The 18,912-nt window shown below is 43.9% G+C and overlaps 2 protein-coding genes and 1 long non-coding RNA gene across 6 annotated transcripts; 1 reads left to right on the top strand and 2 right to left on the bottom strand.

Moving 5' to 3' along the window:
* The first annotated feature begins 731 nt into the window (after positions 1-731).
* LOC123103544 (LRR receptor-like serine/threonine-protein kinase IOS1) lies at positions 732-12,494 on the top strand. Its single transcript, XM_044525159.1, has 12 exons — positions 732-807; positions 967-1,498; positions 5,099-5,556; positions 9,447-9,585; positions 9,670-9,741; positions 10,093-10,162; positions 10,339-10,507; positions 10,619-10,881; positions 11,004-11,130; positions 11,564-11,632; positions 11,740-11,929; positions 12,038-12,494. Exons 1-12 carry the CDS (start codon positions 732-734, stop codon positions 12,429-12,431), a joined length of 2,559 nt encoding a protein of 852 aa, XP_044381094.1. The 3' UTR covers positions 12,432-12,494.
* Positions 10,469-12,337, bottom strand: LOC123103546 (uncharacterized). The gene is made up of 2 exons (XR_006449856.1): positions 10,746-12,337; positions 10,469-10,663 (listed from the first exon to the last, which is right to left on the bottom strand). It is a non-coding gene; the product is annotated as an uncharacterized lncRNA (long non-coding RNA).
* Positions 12,495-13,272: 778 nt separating the features above from the next.
* LOC123103545 (jasmonate O-methyltransferase) lies at positions 13,273-18,603 on the bottom strand. Of its 4 annotated transcripts, XR_006449855.1 has the most exons (7): positions 18,176-18,603; positions 17,281-17,394; positions 16,673-17,068; positions 16,328-16,594; positions 15,892-16,240; positions 13,804-13,935; positions 13,273-13,563 (listed from the first exon to the last, which is right to left on the bottom strand). XR_006449855.1 is itself a non-coding variant. In XM_044525163.1 (6 exons), the coding sequence occupies exons 2-5, from the start codon at positions 17,338-17,340 to the stop codon at positions 15,932-15,934; spliced, it is 1,032 nt and encodes a 343-aa protein (XP_044381098.1). In that variant the 5' UTR covers positions 17,341-17,394; positions 18,176-18,603; the 3' UTR covers positions 13,797-13,935; positions 15,892-15,931. The 4 variants fall into 4 exon arrangements, 3 of the variants coding, with proteins under 3 accessions (XP_044381098.1, XP_044381095.1, XP_044381096.1); XM_044525163.1 differs by lacking the exon at positions 13,273-13,563 and having other exon boundaries at positions 13,797-13,935; XM_044525160.1 differs by lacking the exons at positions 13,273-13,563; positions 13,804-13,935 and having other exon boundaries at positions 15,743-16,240.
* Between the last annotated feature and the right edge of the window lie 309 nt (positions 18,604-18,912).

Here is an 18,912-nt window from a genome sequence, read left to right as displayed (position 1 = left end):
TCTCTCCCGTTCGAACCCAACGGGTCGAATGGGTCCCTGACTCGCGCCCTGATCGGGGCGCCCAACCAAACCATGCTTGGTGGGCCCCTGTGACCCGCGCTATATAAACAGAGGTGGGGGCCGGGACACGACTTACGAGGTTAATCGCTGCCATAATTCCCACCTACAATCCCTACCGATCTAGGGTTAGCACGGTGCTCACGGGAAGCACACCACCGCTGCCATCTCTCTGCCATCACCGGCCCCTACTTCACCATGGCCGGCGCTGGATCGAGTTCATCTGGACAAGCAGAAGGTAGGTTCACCGGAATGATCTAACCGACTCGACCCAAAGCACTCTATCAATATATACATAATAGTGATAATATACTCCCTCTGTCCGAAAAAGTTTGGCCCAAACTTGTCCCTTAAATAGATGTATCTAGCACCAAACAAGCTTTTTTGAACAGAGGAAGTGTGATGCATTGATACTCCTCGCTGCAAGTAGCCTAAACAACTAGGGCAACATATAATAAGAGTAGCAGATGAATGAATGTGTCACGTGTAGACTAAGCTTGCAGTCGCCGGTGTTTTTTTAATAGCTTGCTCTTATACTCTCTTCTTTTCTTTTTGCAGGGGAAATAGCTTGCTCTTATACAATTTGCAATGCGGATGGAAGCGTAGGCATACAACTCACATCCTAAGTTGGTGTTCTCCAAGGCCATTGATGAACTGAGTAGTTTCGTCTCTCAATGAGGTCGTTGTGGGTTTTGTTTGGGGCATTCGTATTGGCAGTCACAGCAGTTCGTGTCGCCGGTCAACAAGAAGGTTGATTTCTCACCTCAAGTGCATGGATCGTATCCATATATACATACAACACAAAAATGTTTTATAGATATTTCATTAGGAATCAAAATAGCAGGCTTTTGATGGATAATCTAACTCTTTTCGTCCTGGTTGTGTAAATATGTGACATGCATCAATCAGGTTTCCTGAGCATCGACTGCGGCCTGGATGCCAAATTCAGCGGGCGCAGAAAAACCGACACAGACATCGCCTACGTCTCCGACGATCCGTACGTCGACGGCGGAAAGAACCACAGGGTAGCCGCCAAGTTCGATGTCAGTTCTAGACCCGAGAACCGCCGCACGCTCAGGAGCTTCCCGTCCGGCATACGGAACTGTTACACCCTCCCAACCGAGAGCGGTGGTAAGTACCTGGTCCGGATGGTGTTCTTCTACGGGGATTACGACGGGAAGACCAGTCCATCGTTCGAGGTACACTTGGGCAGCAACTACTGGGACACGTTCCAGAACAACAACTTCTGGTGGTTCGAAGCAGTCTTCGTCGCGTGGGGGAGCTGGGTGCCGGTGTGCCTGGTGAACACCGGCGGTGGCACGCCGTTTGTGAGCACGGTGGAGCTGAGGCCGCTCCCACCCTCGCTCTATCCCCAGGTCATCGTCGACGAGTCGATATCTGCCCTTGCAAGGGGAAATCTGGGGGCAAACACTAGTTACCGGTACGTTTGAAGTCTTCCGATGCTGTGTTTTTTTTGTTTATTCTTGCTTTTTGCGTGGTACTCTACCGTGGTTTTGGAATACATCGCCGTCCAAGAAAATGCAATACAAGCTCACCATAAGGCACAATATCCCCACAAGGTGGCTCCTCAATCCTTCTGGTCTCTCCCAGCCCAAGATTGCACACACGCATCTATCAATTTATTTAATTTATTATATACTATAAAAGCATAACATAAAAATATATAGAGATAATTCTCGAAAAATGTCCTCTATTAATTTAGTAGATCTTTTTCTAATGAATACTTTATTTCACTAATCAACATGCCAAGCAATATCGCTGGCAAGGAAAACTTGGGCAAAGGTAGGTGCAAGTACCAGCCATACGATTTGGGTTATAAGCTCCATCTTTGACCCATACAGCGCTAAGGCGTCTGCTACTTTATTACTTGCCCGAGGACAATGAAGAATATGAAAGTAGCTAAAATTCTGAGAAATTAAGGCTTTTATCTCCCTAAACAAAACCCATTGTGGGAAAGGTCAAAGTCTGACGACTTGATTGCTTGGACCAGTAGCATTGCATCCGTCTCCACCACCACCCGAGTAATGCAACACAGCCTGAATACATGCTTCCGCTTTAGGGGCTCTTTGAGGCGGAAGCTCCGAAGTGGACACTTAACAGAATTGACAAAGGCTGTAGGGCGTTTTTCTGGGCTGGAGCAGAGGAGACCAATGGAGGGAAATGTTTGGTTTCTTGGCAACGTGTTTGCAGGCCAAAGTACCTGGGTGGCTTAGGTGTGATTGATCTTAGCAAGCATGGGCTGGCCATGCGGCTTCGTTGGGAATGGTTGAGAAGGACAGATGACTCTAGGCCATGGCAAGGACTAAATCTGGCTCCAGACAACCAGGTCAAGAAAGCTTTTGATAGCTTGGTGCAATGGCAAGTGGGGAATGGTGACCGGATCCTTTTTTGGAAAGACAGATGGCTATTTGGATCCACTATTGCTGAAATTGCTCCTGCACTTCTAGCCAAATGACAACAAGGAATGTCAACAGGAGGTCTGCGAAGGAGGGGTTAACGGCGCATGCTTGGACGAATGATATTGTGGGAGAGCTTAGTACTGAAGAGCTGACTCAATTCATCCATCTTTGGGAACTTCTCATTGTGATTCAGCTAGTGCCAGCAATGGAGGATAGAGCCACTTGGGCATGGAATGAGGTGGGAGAGTATACAGCAGCATCGGCCTACAAGATGTTATGGGAAGGAGGAATCAGATTTCACGCCAGTGCCGCGATTTGGAAGTGCTGGGCCCCACTATCATGCAAGATTTTCATGTGGCTAGCAATTCAATACAGGCTATGGACCTCAGACCGGAGACTTAGACATGGGCTGCAAGAAGAATCTTCCACCTGCTTTCTATGTGATCAAGAGGAAGACAATGTGGATCACTTACTGCTACAATGTGTTTTCGCAAGGCAGATTTGGTTCTTATGCTTCTCCAAGGCGAACATTGATCTAGGCTTGATTCCCTCGCACCAAGACAAGCTTCAAGATTGGTGGACTAGTACACGCAAGCAAATCCGCAAGGAAGAAAGGAAGGGGTTTGACTCGTTTGTCATGCTCATCAGTTGGACGCTGTGGAAGCAAAGGAACAATAGGGTTTTCCAATCGGGTAACATATGTAATGTGACTGGCACGGCAGAGCTTATTTTTGCTGATTTACGGCAATGGGCTCTGGCAGGAGGGAGAGGAGTTCATCGATATTGTGAGTAGTAGTGTAATGTGAGTAGGAGTGTGGGAGGGTGGGATCGTCGGGCTGTGGTGATCTAGCCATTTTCATCCTCTTGTACATATTTTTCTCTCCTTCTATAAAACTAAGGTACGCCATTGGCGTACTCTCGAAAAAAAAAGAAAATGTATGAATAGGAAAAGTATAAGATTGGAGTGACATGCCGACTTGAATCCTATAGGATTAGTAATGTGTGTTTGATGGCACAGGAAAAACAAAAGAATTGTAAAAAAAGGTTGAAGTGGATGTTAGATTTTCTATAAAATGTAATACAAAAGATTCCATAGAAAAAATTCCTATAAAATTCAATCCTATGAATCAAAAGACCAACATAATAAAAATCCTAAAAATTTCAATCCTTCAGAAATCCTATAAAATTTCTTTGAATCAAAAGGAGCCTTTAGCATGCAAAACATCCAGTGCATGTGCCATTCGTCGTGCAGCCGCGACGATGACCCTGACCACGACCATGAGATCTTCATAATTGCAGCTAAACAGTACAAGACCTTCAGATATTCATAACTGTACCAACTAGATCACACCCGTTAGATTTTCACAACTGTACATCTAAAGAAAGATTTTCATTACCGTAACTAAATAGTTTATCTTTATTGAACCTTCATAGTTGTACCTATATAGATCACAACCATTATATCTTAATAATTGTTCCTAAATACCATTAGATCTTCTTAATTATGCCTAAACATATCAAAGTCATTAATTCTAAAACTTATTTTATAGCAAACATGGTCTAGTGTCCTACTCATGCATGAGGTTTAGCGAAGAAATGACTTCTGTGTGCTTGTGAAAAAAAATCACAACTTCAAAAACATTGAATATTAACTTTTACATAAATCCATTTTTTTATTGTTTTGCACAGAAGACCACTAGAGTCCTTCCTTCGCAAAACTTTACACACGAGTATAATACTAGACCATGCTCGTTACAAAAAAGTTTCAGAATTGTTTGACTTTTTTTATCTTTTAAATATATATTTTTCAATGTGGGTGCGCCTACACCCATGTTCCATTGGGTATTTTCAACGTTACCGCAAAGTAAAATAAAAAGGACATGTAAAATTATTGTGTCTGGGCGCAATAGAATCACATGGGAAAGATGAAATTTGCTGCCTTATAATTACATGTAGTAATATGATATGACGTACACCTAAGTAGCTAAAATTGCATGTACTAATATAAGTATGTGCTAGTACTAGAATGTTTGCACATATATCTTGGAGCACAATGAATACTAGTGATAGTATTTGGGCAGTCAAATATTTTTTGGATGGTGTTGTTCCGGTAATAGGTTTATCTTTTAGGGAAAGTTGTGGCTGGACCCAGGCACACCGCACCCCCTTATCTAGCTACCCATTTTCTACATCACAGTCCATGTAGACACTTTTTTTCACCCAAATAAAACAACATATGAACTTCAACTTTGCAGGACAACCCAACATTATAAGTACAATGTGAGGATTTCTTTTGGAATCTTCCATGGAACATCAATACATAAAATATTATTCTTTTATACTAAAAAAATCTCATTTTGTATATTTATGCTAGACCAAAACACCAAAGGTTTTCACACACTATAGTTCTAAAGTTCTATTAATCTGCAAATTTTGAAGTCCATATGTTGTTTCATTTGAAAGAAACAGAAAAAAGGTTCTTTTTTCATGTAGTAAGCTAGTTAGCTAGCATATAATCTCAAAGCAATGTTGGTGGGTAAGCATAAGGTCTACATTGCGCTGGGCTTAGAAAAACAAACCTTTTTTATTTTTTCAATAATGGATTATCATTTTGCATGAAGGTTTCCCGACGATCCATATGACCGCTTCTGGGAATGGGAAGTCAGCTCGTCGTGGGCAAACCTTTCCACCAAAGAGACCATCCAGCGGGAAGACAGCTTGCCCATCCCTGTTCTTCAAACAGCCGTCGCTCCTGTCAACAATGGCACGGTGCTACACGTCACGGGGACGTACAAAAGGACATTCGAGTATAAATTCTTCCTACACTTCTCCGACGTCCAAAACACCCAGCTCCGACAGTTCGACATCTACATGAACGACTATGAGCCGTACAAGAACTACAGCCCCCCGTACCTTACCGCTGGTAAAATGTATACTACTGGCTGGTACAAGGCTACAGAAGGCACGTACAATATCACTCTTGCAGCCACCAATAGGTCCATGCTGCCCCCAATGGTCAGTGCATACGAGGTCGTCAACCGCATCCCCCACGACGCTCCGAGGACGTCCACTAAAGACTGTGAGATGCCTCCCTTCCTCCCTAACTCCCTATCTATTTCTCTATCACTTATTTATGTCACTGCAGACCATGGTTTTGAATTTCAGCTTCAGAAATATTTCATTCATTACCCAATTCATTGAAGTTCAATGATTTCGGATTTCACTTCGGCCAAACGACCAAAATTTTCACTTGAATTTGACTGAGATAGAATCAAATGTTTTGAAAAATAAAAAAACATTTACAAATAATTTGAGTTTCTATATACTATCAAATATTTGCTTTATTTATAAAGTGGGACGAAATCCTATTTTGCAATAGGGTTTACTCCTAGCAAACGTAGTACTTGTTTCGTTCATAAAAAAAGATGCTTTCCTCAAAACGGGTCAACATACAAATCACCATGGCCAGGATAGTGTATGATTAGATCAAACAAGAAGACATTCCAACTTCAATGTATATCCAAGCACGGCGAAATTAACAAAACAGGTTACATGCAAATGACTTCACAACCCTGTAGAAGTTAATTGTTTACTCAGCTAGCCACTCTGCTGATACTTAGTTGCACGTCAATATTTAACCATGCAAAAAAGAAAAATGATTAACTCTGTGCTGATACTTAGTCGCACGTCAATATTTAATCATGCAAAAAAGAAAAATGATTAACTCGAGGAGCATGGCTCTTAGGCTGGTCATAGTGGGAGTAACTTAGCGAGTAACATAGCACACTCCAAGAAATTTTTGCTTATGTGGCAAGTAGTTAATGAGAAGTAGTAACATACTACCTCTCTCTCAGTTTACAGGGCATGCGCGTACTCCTAGGTCGTCAATTTGACCAACCTAATACAAATCATATAGTACAAAAAATATACCAACATAAACTTCAGAGTTTCTACTTTCAAAAGGTATAATTTTTGTGTTATATAGTTTATATTAGGGTGATAAAATTGGTAACCTAGATATACGCGCAGGACTTGTAAACTGAAACGGAGGTAGTAATATGTTACTGTAACATAGCGCTTCCCAATACAAGATGAGTCTACAAGCTAATAAATGAAGCCATCCATGACACTACTACTATGTTACTTTGCACTATGAAGATAGTAATTTAGACTAGTGTCATATGTATGACACTACTATGACCAGCCTTACATCATTTGCTAACATTTACCATTAATGTTGTCTGAAGAACCCATTAAGCCTCATTGTGGTATTAACAGTTTCATTTTTTACAAAAAATATCAAAGAAATACTAGAACATCACACTCATAATATAGGATGATCCAACAGAGCGGTTGACAAAATATGACTTCATGTGCCCTCGGCAAAAATGACAATAATTTCGACTCACGGCGATATATATGGACTCAACTATTTGATTTTTTTTTCCGTCCAGGGCACATAAAGTTGTATTTTCTCAATCGCTCCATTGGATCATCTATGTTATTGATGTGATGTTCAAGTTTTTTTCATGAATTCTAGGAACTTCTACACCATCAAAACCTTAGATAATGGTGATTGATAATAGTTCACCAAGAGCTCCTGCCGGCGGGTCACCGGTGATGGATAATGCATTGCATTGGCTCCCGCCGTGTAGGCCACCACGACGAGCCCGGTCCCACCAGAGCAAAACAGCCCGCCATCACAAAGCAGACGCGAAGTACACCCCACGCACACTAAGTGTTAGATTAAATGACGCAAGTGTTTTTTCACTGAAAAGTTGATCCCACCTTGTCACGTTGTCAGTTCAGGAGGCGGGATGTGTGTGTGTAACTGTGTACGCGGGGAGGGGAGAGAGGGGGGGTCAACTTTTTTTTTTTTTTTGAGGATCGGGGGGGTCAACTTTTGTTGAAGTATCTGTGGTGAGCTTAATTTTTCTGGATATAATTGACCTAACGCATCATGAAACGCACGGGGGGCTTAGTTTTTTTTTCTCAAACCTGCACTTTTCTGATGCAAGTAAGTTCTGAGTTTTGTGAATATGTTTCTGGATATAATTGACCTGACGTATCATTTTTTCGAGATTGACGGGGGGGGGGGGGGGGGGGGGGGCCAAAAACCCCACCGCTTGTTATATTCCCACTCGAGAGTGACTTGGCAGTCAGTACAGATACAAGTAAGTGCACAAAGGCACAAAAGGAAATAACAGGGGAGGGCTTCAAGAGGAAGCCCAAAACTAGAAGAAAGAAAAACAAAATGGAGGGGAAGGCTGGCAACAGAACCAAACCGAAACCCCTGGAGGCCGACATCTCAGGTAGCAAGCTCCGCTGAGCAGCTTGTTCCACCACTGACAATGAACCAGAACAAGGCCTAGGGAGAAAAAGACGGGCACCATAACAGCAACTCGCAATGGAACATCACTGGCACGAACGAAGGGCGTCGGATAGCCGAGTTCGTGCGGCGACACCGGTGTGCGCCGGCGAAGCCAAGAGACAACAAACCACCGAGACCGAAGGGCATGGCACCGGTGTACCGCCGCCGAGGTCGAAGAGCAGCGTGCCGCCGAGGCCACCCCAGGATGTCCACGCAAACGTCGTCCGGGCCACCATGAAGCACATCCCTGATAGAAAGGAGACACCGAAGTAGAAGCATATCGAGAAGCATCACTGGCGCGAACGAAGAGCGTCGAATAGCCGAGTTCGAGTGGCGGCACCGGTGTGCCGCCAGCGAAGCCGAGAAGGCAACACGCCACCGAGACCGAAGGGCGCAGTACCGGTGTACTGCCGCCGAGGTCGAAGGGCGGCGCGTCGTCGAGGCCACCCCAGGATGTCCAAGCAAGCTCCACTCGAGTCGCCAAGGACAATGGCCAGCCAGGGATCGAAGCCGAGGTGGAGAGGAAGCAGCAAGAGGCGAGTCCACCCGAAGCAGAAGAAATCCAAGAAGATGCCCCCAAGGAGGAAACGGCGTAGAGACGTCGACACCATCCGACACGGGGAACCCCGGGTCCGAGATTTCTCTCGGGATCTGAGTGCTTGGGGGGGAGGGAAACAATGCCAAACTCGACGCCTTCAAGAAGGAAAAATGGCGGCTGCAGCCGTCATCGTCGATGAAGTTTTCACCCGGCAGTGCCTCCTCCACCTCGCAACCGGAGCAAGTCGGCCAACCACCGCCGTAGCCCAACAATCTAGGCAGCCATGAGCTGCGAAGCGAGCTACGGAGGGCCAAAGAAGCAGCAACACGCCGGGGCGCCGCACCCAACAAGGAGAGGTTGAGGTGCACCGCGGCCAGCGCGAGGCCGCAACGAGAGAGCACGGGGAGCCGGCGGCGATGCGGGGGTGGCCGGGAGGAGGGGCGGCGGTCGGTGGCGGCTGGGGTTCCCCTCGAGTCGCCCGGTGTGGGCGACGCGAGGGTCGGGCTCCTCTCTGCAAGAGGAAAGACCTTTTCCTCCACCGCACGGTTTATGGTCAGCAGCAACGCCGACCCCGTCGCCAGCCAAGCCGCCTCCTGACCCCCAGCCGCCAGATCCGGCCGGCTCGCCAGATCCGACCGCGTCCAAGCCAGGGGCCGTCCTCTAGGGGGAGCCCGCGTCCTCCCGCAGCATCTCACGGCAGCGACTCGCGCGGCCGCGCCGCCACGCTGCCACTAGCGCTCGCAAGCCGCACGGGCCGCGCCGCCCCTGCGCCCACAAGCCGCGCGGGCTATGCCCAGCAACTCCACCGCGCAGCCGCGCGCACACGAGCAGCCCGATGGGCGCCCGGCCAGCCGCCTCCATCTCCCCGTCGCGGATGCGCACCGACCAGATCTGGGCCGCGCAGAGCTCCCCGACGCGACACGCCGCCGTCCTCCTCGTCGTGCTGCACCGGCAAGGGTATCATGAAACTGCATATTTGCATTCAGTGATCAAAAAATGTTATTTATGAGGATCATCATTCTTCTTTTCCTGACCACTCATTTTTTTCCCACGATGGTAGTCAACGCAATGATGGCTATCAAACTCGAGTACGGAGTAAAGAAAAACTGGATGGGTGATCCATGTTTTCCTGCCAAATATCGATGGGATGGCGTGAACTGTAGCGACATAACTGCTAACACTACGCGGATAATATCTCTGTGAGTATTATCTGGGTGGTCTTTCATCTTGCGTGTGCAAATATGTAGCCTTTGCGTTATGTTCTAATGTTAATTGTCATGTAGGGATCTGTCAGACAGTAACTTGACTGGAGCCATATCTGATAACTTCACACTGCTCACAGAACTCCTATATCTGTAAGTATTGGATAATGTGGATGACTGTGATATATACAAGTTTGTCACAAACAGATATGATTAGTGGATGGTGAGGAGGTGTATAAAGTGTGTAATACTTACAGATACTTGCTTTTATGTACTACCTTTATACTAAATGAGTGACACTTATTTTGGGATGGAGGGAGTACTATCCACAATATCTGACATCCCCATTTGACATGAACGGGGAGCCCCTTGTATCTGTATTCTGTAGTGGAGTGAAGAACACCGACAGGATCCACTTGAGAGGACTTCTATTTGGATAGATTTTGTTGCCATTGTTATGCTAAGAACATGTTCAATGTCTAAGCTACATGTCATTTTCTACAGGGATTTATCTGGCAACAGTCTGAATGGACCAGTTCCAAAGTCCCTCTGTAAAAGGAGTGCAGGATCAAAAAAAAAAAAAGGAGTGCAGGATCACTCATTTTCAGGTTCGGGTTTTCTTCTTGAGGTTTCCTTTTCTCTGAATATGCGCTCGGCTGAATATTTAAGGTTTGCTTTTTCCAGGGAAGTAACTCTGAACTGATTGTGATAAGAAAATAACTCTGAATTAATTGTCTGATGCAATTTCATTATTTCAGGTATCAATCTGATGAAGATATGTGCAACAAAACAACAATAAGTCCGCCTCCATCAAAAAGTAGAACAGCCATAATATCTATTTCAATAGTGGTTCCCGTGTTGGTAGTGGCTATACTTGTTCTGGCATGTTTGATCTGGAGGGGAAAGACAAAGCCCAAAAGTGCGTATGCTCTATTCTTTTAACAACATATAGTTAAATTGGTTGATTGTTAACTAATTAGGTTTACTACATTTAGTGTTTCTGTAATATAACTGACATTTGTGCAACCAGTTTCTACACATGATCCTCCCAGAGAACCAGAACTTCAAGGTGCTCCTGAAAGTAGAAAAAGTAATGCGGATCAGCTGCAAAATACTGAGAACCGCCGATTCACATACAAGCAGCTAGAGAAGTTTACCGATAAATTCCAACGGTGCATTGGCAAAGGAGGTTTTGGACTCGTGTACTACGGCCGTTTAGAAGACAATGCTGAGGTTGCTGTCAAGATGCATTCTGAATCATCATCACATGGGCTTGATGAGTTTTTAGCCGAGGTACTTTAATTCTCCCCTGGTTCAGAAAGTTTTCAGTTTGAAATGTAAGTTTGTTGAGTCATCACAGTGAGTTTACATGCAAATTAAGATATTTAACCTCTGTGCCATGTCTCTTTACATAGGTCAATAGCTTGACAAAGGTGCATCACAGGAATCTAGTTTCTTTGGTTGGTTACTGCTGGGAGAAGGACCATTTAGCACTGGTTTATGAGTACATGTCCCGGGGCAATCTTTGTGATCATCTGAGAGGTTTGTCCATTCGCAAACCTAATGAAGTGATAACAAATTTTGTGGTTGTCTTGAAGTTTCATAAAAAATATATGTGCATTGTTAGAACTTCAATGGCTATATATCTTGAATGCTTTTAATGTATTTATCTAAAATAGCTCGAGGGTGTCTACATCTCTTCCTTGTGAAGTGCCTGCAACCATCAGTAACAGCTAGTAATCTTTGCTTATATTGCTTCTTGTCCAAAATAAAACATTTTGTTTACCATTGGCTGACGAAGTAACAACCTTAATGCATCTAATTTATTCAATATCCGACACAGAAGAGTAGGAAGACTGTGAGAGACCATAACAGAATTGCAAACGGAGAAATATTGCATAGATATATGAACATTGACATGTAAAGCTGTTGATACAATTCTGCTCTCTAACTGTTACCATGCTTGTATATGAAGGGAAAAATGATGGTGGTGAAACCTTGGGTTGGGCGACACGTGTACGAATCGTGCTCGAAGCTGCACAAGGTATGGTTTAGTGGAAAGATATATATAGTTTTCTTAAGCGTATTTGTTATAGATGGTATGCTCTTCTTTTCAGTCATATTTTGAAGGACTTGCTATGATATGTGTAGGCCTGGACTATCTGCACAAGGGATGTAGCTTGCCAATAATTCACCGGGATGTGAAAACCAACAACATTCTCCTAGGTCATAATCTAAAGGCGAAACTAGCTGATTTTGGACTTTGCAAGACCTATCTTAGCGACATGCAGACCCACATATCAACCAATGCGGCTGGGACAGCAGGATACATGGACCCTGAGTATGTTTCTTTCTATACTATAAAACTTTCGTACCTCTTTCTCATATAGGGCATTGTTGCTTAATCCAAATTAGGTTTCTAAGAGGTGGTTTACCTGCTATTTCTTAGGTACTATCACACTGGCTGGCTCACTGAGAGCAGCGATGTGTATAGCTTCGGTGTTGTTCTACTCGAGGTAGCCACTGGTGAGCCTCCGGTATTGGCAGGCCATGGCCACATCGTTCAGCGTGTGAAACAGAAGATTGCCACTGGCAACGTCACCACTGTGGCTGATGCCCATCTTGGAGATGAATATGATGTCAACTCCATGTGGAAACTGATCGACACCGCCTTGGCGTGCACAGCAGATGATGCGGTCCGAAGGCCAACAATGGCCGTCATTGTGGCGCAGCTAAAAGAGAGCCTTGCTTTGGAGGAAGGTCGTGAGGACAGTAGCGTCCGCGGAAGCATCACGAGTACCACTGCTGCCCCGATGTCCATGTTTGGTCCATCGGCAAGATGAATCTGCGACTTTACAGTGATGTGTTTCGTTGCGGCGTTTATGGGTCTCTAGTGTATTTTTGTGGGATTGCAAGGTCTTCATTACAACGGTTTATTCATGTCATGCAAGCTAATATTTATGTTGTGTTTACCCACAAAAAATATATTTATGTTGTGTTGTGATGTGTGGATATGTTTGCACACAATAAGGTGTCGGTGAGCTGTGAGCAGGTACGGAGCTAATTCCCATACATGATTGTAATATAACAACCTACGGCTTGGTTAGTAGTCTAATCAGTTCAAAATGTGGTGCAGTGTGGTGATGCATTAATTTGCTTCAGTGTTGCTACCTTTGAATTCCATACTGTTTTTGCTTTGCTCTGCTGCTTTCACGAGTACTCCCTCCGTTCCTAAATATTTGTCTTTTTAGGATTTCAAATGGACTACCACATACGGATGTATGTAGACATATTTTAGTATAGATTTACTCATTTTGCTCCGTATGTAGTCACTTGTTGAAACCTCTAGAAAGACAAATATTTAGGAACGGAGGGAGTAGTATTTTGTCCATTTTGAGTTTTGTGACTACAAGTTGTTCCATTTGGTCCTCGGCTGAACATGGAGGTAGAGGTCTGGAAACGGTGGCTGGTGACCTTTGTTTGTAGCCTGAGAAAATCGAGTTCAACATATCAATAGCGATCTTATTTTTCTTTAATAAGATAGAATAGATAGAGTAATGGCGTCTGGTGGGGAGAGGTAGAATAGATAGTCTAATATCATGATGTCTGGGTGCTAGGTGGAGTAGGGCCAGGGAGGCGACGATTTGTGGACGCCTAGACCTGCCAAGCTCTTGTAAATGAACTTTTATCTCTACCTTAATATATTGACACGCAGATCTCCTGCGATGTCCTAGGAAAAAAATCTTACTGTACTTTTGTTTATGGTGTTATTTTAAAATTCAGTAATATAAGATATATACTATGATCAAATTCTTGACAAGGCAGTCTCCTGAAGCCAAATTAAGGAGATACCTGAACGGAGTTGGGAGCATAGCTAGTTTACCTGAATGCTGGAGTTGGGAGCATAGCTAGTTTGCCCTTGGCCTTGGCTCATGGCTTTGGTTGCAGCAGGGCTAACCTCCAGAGACCTTCAACCTGAGAGAGCAAGATTAGGAAGGAGATGGTGACATTGCACTGGAAGTTCAGCTATTCTTTTTCTATGCATAATGGGGATAGCTGTTCTGGCTGCTTATTGAGTGGAACAATAGGATTCCACATCCTTATCAATCTTAATTAGAGCCAGCTAATAGAAAGGTTTAATGAAAGATTAGGTAAAATTCAAATCAGGATATATAGTACATGAACAACCTACCACTACTAGAGTTTGTTTTATACCAGCAGACTTGTTGTTTTGATGCCATGGCTTCGCTTGCACTGGATGTTCAATTCTTCTTTTTGATGCTCAATTGGCGATGACTGTTCTGGCTGCTTATTGGGGGCGGTAAAAATGTCAACGTGCTTCTCAATCTGTTATCGGTCACTACTATTAGGGACAGCTAGAATAAAAACTTGTCACTACTAGAGAGGATATTTGTTTAGACCAGCAGAATTGTTATTTGACATGGTTAAATTTTAATGGTTCTTCCAGTTGAGCATAGCAACAGAATATTAATCGAACTTCCAGCATTTTTTTACCATAATTCCAGTACATTATTAGCATTACCACAAACATCATGGGCTTTACTGGATCACACAGTGAATATTACAGTAGTGTCAAACCGTGAATTATCACCAAGACTAACAACGTGCTATTACTAAGGAGCTACATGAACAAACAACACAATTGTTATCTTTCCGTGAGAAAAGAGAGCTCTATTGACTACTAAGAATAAACGTTACAATCTCAAGCAGTCTGGGCACTTAGTTTCAGTTCTGTTTCTGCTATCCTCCCTCCAATCTCTTGTAAGTTTTGTCTGTGTTTCATTCCTAATCTCCTGATCGAATAGAATCTTTGGAAACAAATAACACATTACGACTGTTTTGCCACAAAAAAGAGAGTAAGTGTTAGAATCTCGAGCAGTTAACTGACCAACATAACTTAACCTTCGAAGAAGTCAAACATCACAGTGTTTTGTACATGTAGTTAGCTAGTTGACTCAGTTCTTGGGCAGCAGCATTTGCCAATGGATATAAATGACAGTTCATTCAAAACTGCTTGTGCCCGTATGAAAGTTCACATGCACTCATTGCCACCTTTTGAAATGTCAAGATGCACTATTATCTCTTGAGGGGGGGTATAACAGATCAGCACTCTACATGCCAAGCATAAAGATCGAAGGAAATTAATTGTTCCCATCAAATAAGGTGTACCTTAGAAAACCCCAACAAGTAGAAAAACAGCAGTTACCTGGTCATGCCTTCCCAAGTGATGCGACGAGCGTAGCTCACAGGCTCCATTGCCGGGACAAAGAAACAAAGCTAGCAGAGGAATGCCCATAGATGCTCCCAGACTTGAAGAACTCAAGAGAGGGGGGCGCTGGTACATCACAGATTAAAGGGACCCCTGTACGTTGCCTTAAGACCTCCAACTTGCAAACCACGTTACATTTGCATTATACCTACTGAATATCCTCCTGGAACCATCCCATGAACCAACAGACCTGCTCAACCTCTTAAGAGGTAGTAACAGGGTACAAAGCCTTAGAGACTGGTGTGTTCGGCTCGACGCCTGGACACTACCATCCATCTATCTTTCTCCCAGAACAGTGTGTCAACAACATGTCCATCCAACTCGGATCCCCACAAGGCCATGTTGCCAAGCAATAGAACTTCTTGCACAAGACAACCTATCAGTGTGACCTGCACAAGCGACTCCGCCATGAAGAGGGTACACCACATTTCATCGAACTTGTGGCGGGCAGTCGAGCCGATCCAAGTCCTACTTCCAGTTCTCCTTTTGCTTTTGGTTTTTAGCAATCTGGTTCTGCTTTTTCCATTCAAACTTGTGAGTGTATTTAGCTTATGTTCATATTGGTTTAGCTTAGCCCAGACCAAGTGCACCTAGACCTAGACCGACTTCTGTGAATTTCTAGATCTTTCTGTGATAAGGGCATTCACTAAAGTTGGAGCATCACATAATTTATATGGATCATACGGCGAGCAATACTAGTAGGGGCCATCGGTACTTTGATGTACCGTCTTCTTCAATCTCATCGCAGTTACTAAAACAGATACAAGACACAAACTCAGGCAGAATTTGCATGCGCAATACATCACAATGTTTTATAGGCCTAGCTAGCTGAGCAAGTTGGTGGGCAACAACAGTCTGCTAATCTATATAAATGATAGTTCATTCTTAATCTCTTGAGCGTCGATATCTTCGCAGAACACCATACAGGATGTAGTTTACACAATGAAGTTGGCACACATTGTCACCTCAAATAAAGCAATAAACCTAACCAAATGTGATGTACTATAAAGTACCTGATAATCATGCCTTTACAAGGGATACAGCCAGCATAGCTCATGGATTCCTAGCACGCTCGTTTTGCATGCTGCCCTCGAGGCTCCAGCGCCGCTCCGCGGTCCTCACAAATTCATCCATGACCTCTCCAAAATGCTCGACTATTATCGGCTCAAATATGGCTCTCAGATAATTCACAAACGAGCTTGGGGTGAAGAGCATGCTGTCCATATCAGTTGTAGCGTCATATACCCGCATATCCCTGATAGAAAAGGAGCCCTCGTCTTGGATGATCTCCCTCAGCTCTTCACCAGAGGGTCCATACACCGGCACATAGAAAGAATCAAACTTCGCTTTGTCGATCACACCCTGTCAACCATACCATAAGATCGGGAGTTCAAATACTCACACATTCATTCGAAAATGATAAAAATGCAATACTAGAAAAAGATGTACCTCTAAGGCCATGACACTTAGAATCTGAACTAGAGTTTCCCAAAGGTGAAAGAATTTGGAGGCTTTTACATTAGAAGGCCGCCCTACAAGAGAAACAACCATTCGGCCTCCTGGAACCAATTCTTTGGCTCTCAGCTCCAGGAAAAGTATGAAATCTTTCCTGAACTGGCGTGCATATGCTTCACGGACCGTAGGGAGTCTTTCACGCCTAGCATGCTCATCCATGTCGTACGCAGGGATCTGGTTCATTGTCAGATCTTCGGGAGCCTGCGAGGATAAGGTTTCTTTTACAAAATAAATAAGTAATGCAATGGATAGATCCATTGAAGGGTGATAAATTCACACCATGGAGAGCCAATGCAAGCTGTTGGACGAGCAGACAAGATGCAAGGAGTCACTAGTGAAGAGCCTCTCGTAAAATGACCCCGGTGCTACACCAGTCACAACAACAAGCTTGTTGTTATTTTGACGGAGCGTGGCCAGGCTCTTCACCACCGTGTTGAAGTCATTGTCAGGAAGGTCATTGAGGAGCACACACACTTCGGGTGGTGGTTGCTGGAACTGAAGGCAGTGGTTGATGATGGCCTTGACGGCAGTCGATACCAGTGCTAGCGCATTTGGGCCATAAGAGCAGCCCAAGTCCGCAATCAGCATCTTTTCGGGGAACAAGGTGCTTTTGCTGCCGCACAAGTCAATGATGGCCGCTTCTATCAGGGGCTTCATCCTGTTCTGCTGAGCGTTCTACAATCGAGTTACAATTCTTCAGAAAATTGAGTCTAATATAGCTAAGTGTCATGATTTTTTAACTTCCCTGATTCTTCTTTTAAATGTCAGTAACATAGGCTATATTGTGAACAAGTACTTGACGAAACAGTTTTGAAAAGCCAAGTGTCAAGAACAGATCAACATGCCACAGAAACAGTATTAGTGAACTAATCGAGAGGGGAACATACCTGGATACTGGAGTTGTGTGCATAGCTTGTTTCCCCTTGTCCTTGATTCATATGCACCATCTGTTTGGAGGCTATGGCTTTACTTGGAGCAAGGCTAAACACCAGATCTTGGATCTGCAGGAATCAAATTAGGATGACAACGCTGAAAAAGTACCGGAAGTTCAATACTTCTTTTGTCTATGATCAACGGGGATGTCGTTTCTGGGCTTCTGGCTGCTTATCAGCAGCAATAGTAGGGCCAGCATGCTTTCTTATTTTCTATCTTCGGACCAGACAATGGAAAGGCTGAAAGGTTGGTCAAATTCAGATCCGGATATAATACTAAACCTGTCACTCGCAGATTAGATTAGCAGACTTGTTCTTCTGATCGGGTTACATTGTTTAGCATGGGATCCAGTGGAAATAATAAAATTAACAACCTGTCACTAGCAGAGGCATTATTATTTCTAGATTAGCAGACTTGTTATTCTGATCTGGTTAAATTGTTCAGCATGGGATTCAGACATTTTAAAGCAGCACAGAAGCAACCTTTTCTTTTGGAGTGGCGTAGATTTTTCATTTTATTTACAGTGACTGTGCACTTGAATTTATATTTAGTGCTAATCCTGCTATACAATATTTGAAATTGCCACTGGAAACAAGCAATTCTTACAACTAATCCATATACATCAAGCAGCAAGATAATGAACTACAATTCAGCCTTCAAATAGTGATCCATCAGAAGTAGAAAATAAATGGCAGAATATCATGACAAAACTTAGAAACTTTTTGATATTTTTCACAGAATTATCATATGAAAAGTAGATGATTTAGATCCTAAAAACTTCAACATCAAGCTTAATACCATTGTGAGATAAAGAAGAAGATAAAAAATATTTCAGTCGACACACTCTACCTGGGCATTTGGTCGAGCACCTTGCGAGCAGCGCCCAACCAAACGTTCGCCCAATACCGATAGTACCCTGATCACTGGGCAAGAGTGCAGCCTCGTAGGTGGGCGCTTTCGCCTTGACCTAGGCCTCTATCCTCATACTTTCTCCTGGAATACGGCGCAGAGGACCCGGGGCCATATCGCACGCGGCACGCGCAGCAGAGCTTCTTTGAGCGCCATCGTAGTGTCTCGCCGGAGGACCTCCACGGCTCCACCGTATCCATATGAAGGGAAGGGTGGGGGGAGGGGTGGGATGTGTACGCGGAGACAGCCTGCCTGAGGAGGGAGCGAATGCGGCATTTCGTCGAACTGAGCGGCGGAGCGAAGACCAAAGGTGTGTCCTACTCCTTCCGGTTCTTCATTTATCATTTGAAAGTCTCGAACTTTCTTGCGAGCATCACCAACTGTTTCCCTACCACTAAGAAAAGTCTAGGCCCGAATTCTAGAGGATAGGATTTTTATAGGATTTTTTTCTTTAGAGCCCTTTGATTCATAGAAATGAATTCCTATTCCTACATAGGATTGGTTCATATCCTTCATATCATAAAAAAAATAAAAAAGAGACTAGACTCAATGAAAAAAAAATTTTGGTGTCAACCAAATAACATCTTGCTTCTTATTCCTACTCATAGGATTTGAGATACATGTCATCTCATTTCCTATGAGATTCATATTCCTATGATTTGGATTGCTTATCACAT

This window comes from Triticum aestivum, chromosome 5A (assembly GCF_018294505.1).
Source record: "Triticum aestivum cultivar Chinese Spring chromosome 5A, IWGSC CS RefSeq v2.1, whole genome shotgun sequence".
Taxonomy (NCBI): Eukaryota; Viridiplantae; Streptophyta; class Magnoliopsida; order Poales; family Poaceae; genus Triticum; species Triticum aestivum.
The sequence above is the reverse complement of the archived record's forward strand: the minus strand, read 5'-3'. Positions and strand labels throughout refer to the sequence as shown.

Excerpts from the sequence above, each read along its gene's own strand:
- LOC123103544 (XM_044525159.1), top strand. The coding sequence starts at position 732 with ATGAGGTCGTTGTGGGTTTTGTTTGGGGCATTCGTATTGGCAGTCACA. Across the intron at positions 10,163-10,338 it reads AAAGGAGTGCAGGATCAAAA|TATTTCAGGTATCAATCTGA; the intron begins AAAAAAAAAGGA and ends ATGCAATTTCAT. Across the intron at positions 11,131-11,563 it reads TCTTTGTGATCATCTGAGAG|GGAAAAATGATGGTGGTGAA; the intron begins GTTTGTCCATTC and ends TTGTATATGAAG.
- LOC123103545 (XM_044525163.1), bottom strand. The coding sequence starts at position 17,340 with ATGGTGCATATGAATCAAGGACAAGGGGAAACAAGCTATGCACACAAC. Across the intron at positions 17,069-17,280 it reads CACACAACTCCAGTATCCAG|AACGCTCAGCAGAACAGGAT; the intron begins GTATGTTCCCCT and ends ACTCGATTGTAG. Across the intron at positions 16,595-16,672 it reads GCTTGCATTGGCTCTCCATG|GCTCCCGAAGATCTGACAAT; the intron begins GTGTGAATTTAT and ends TTATCCTCGCAG.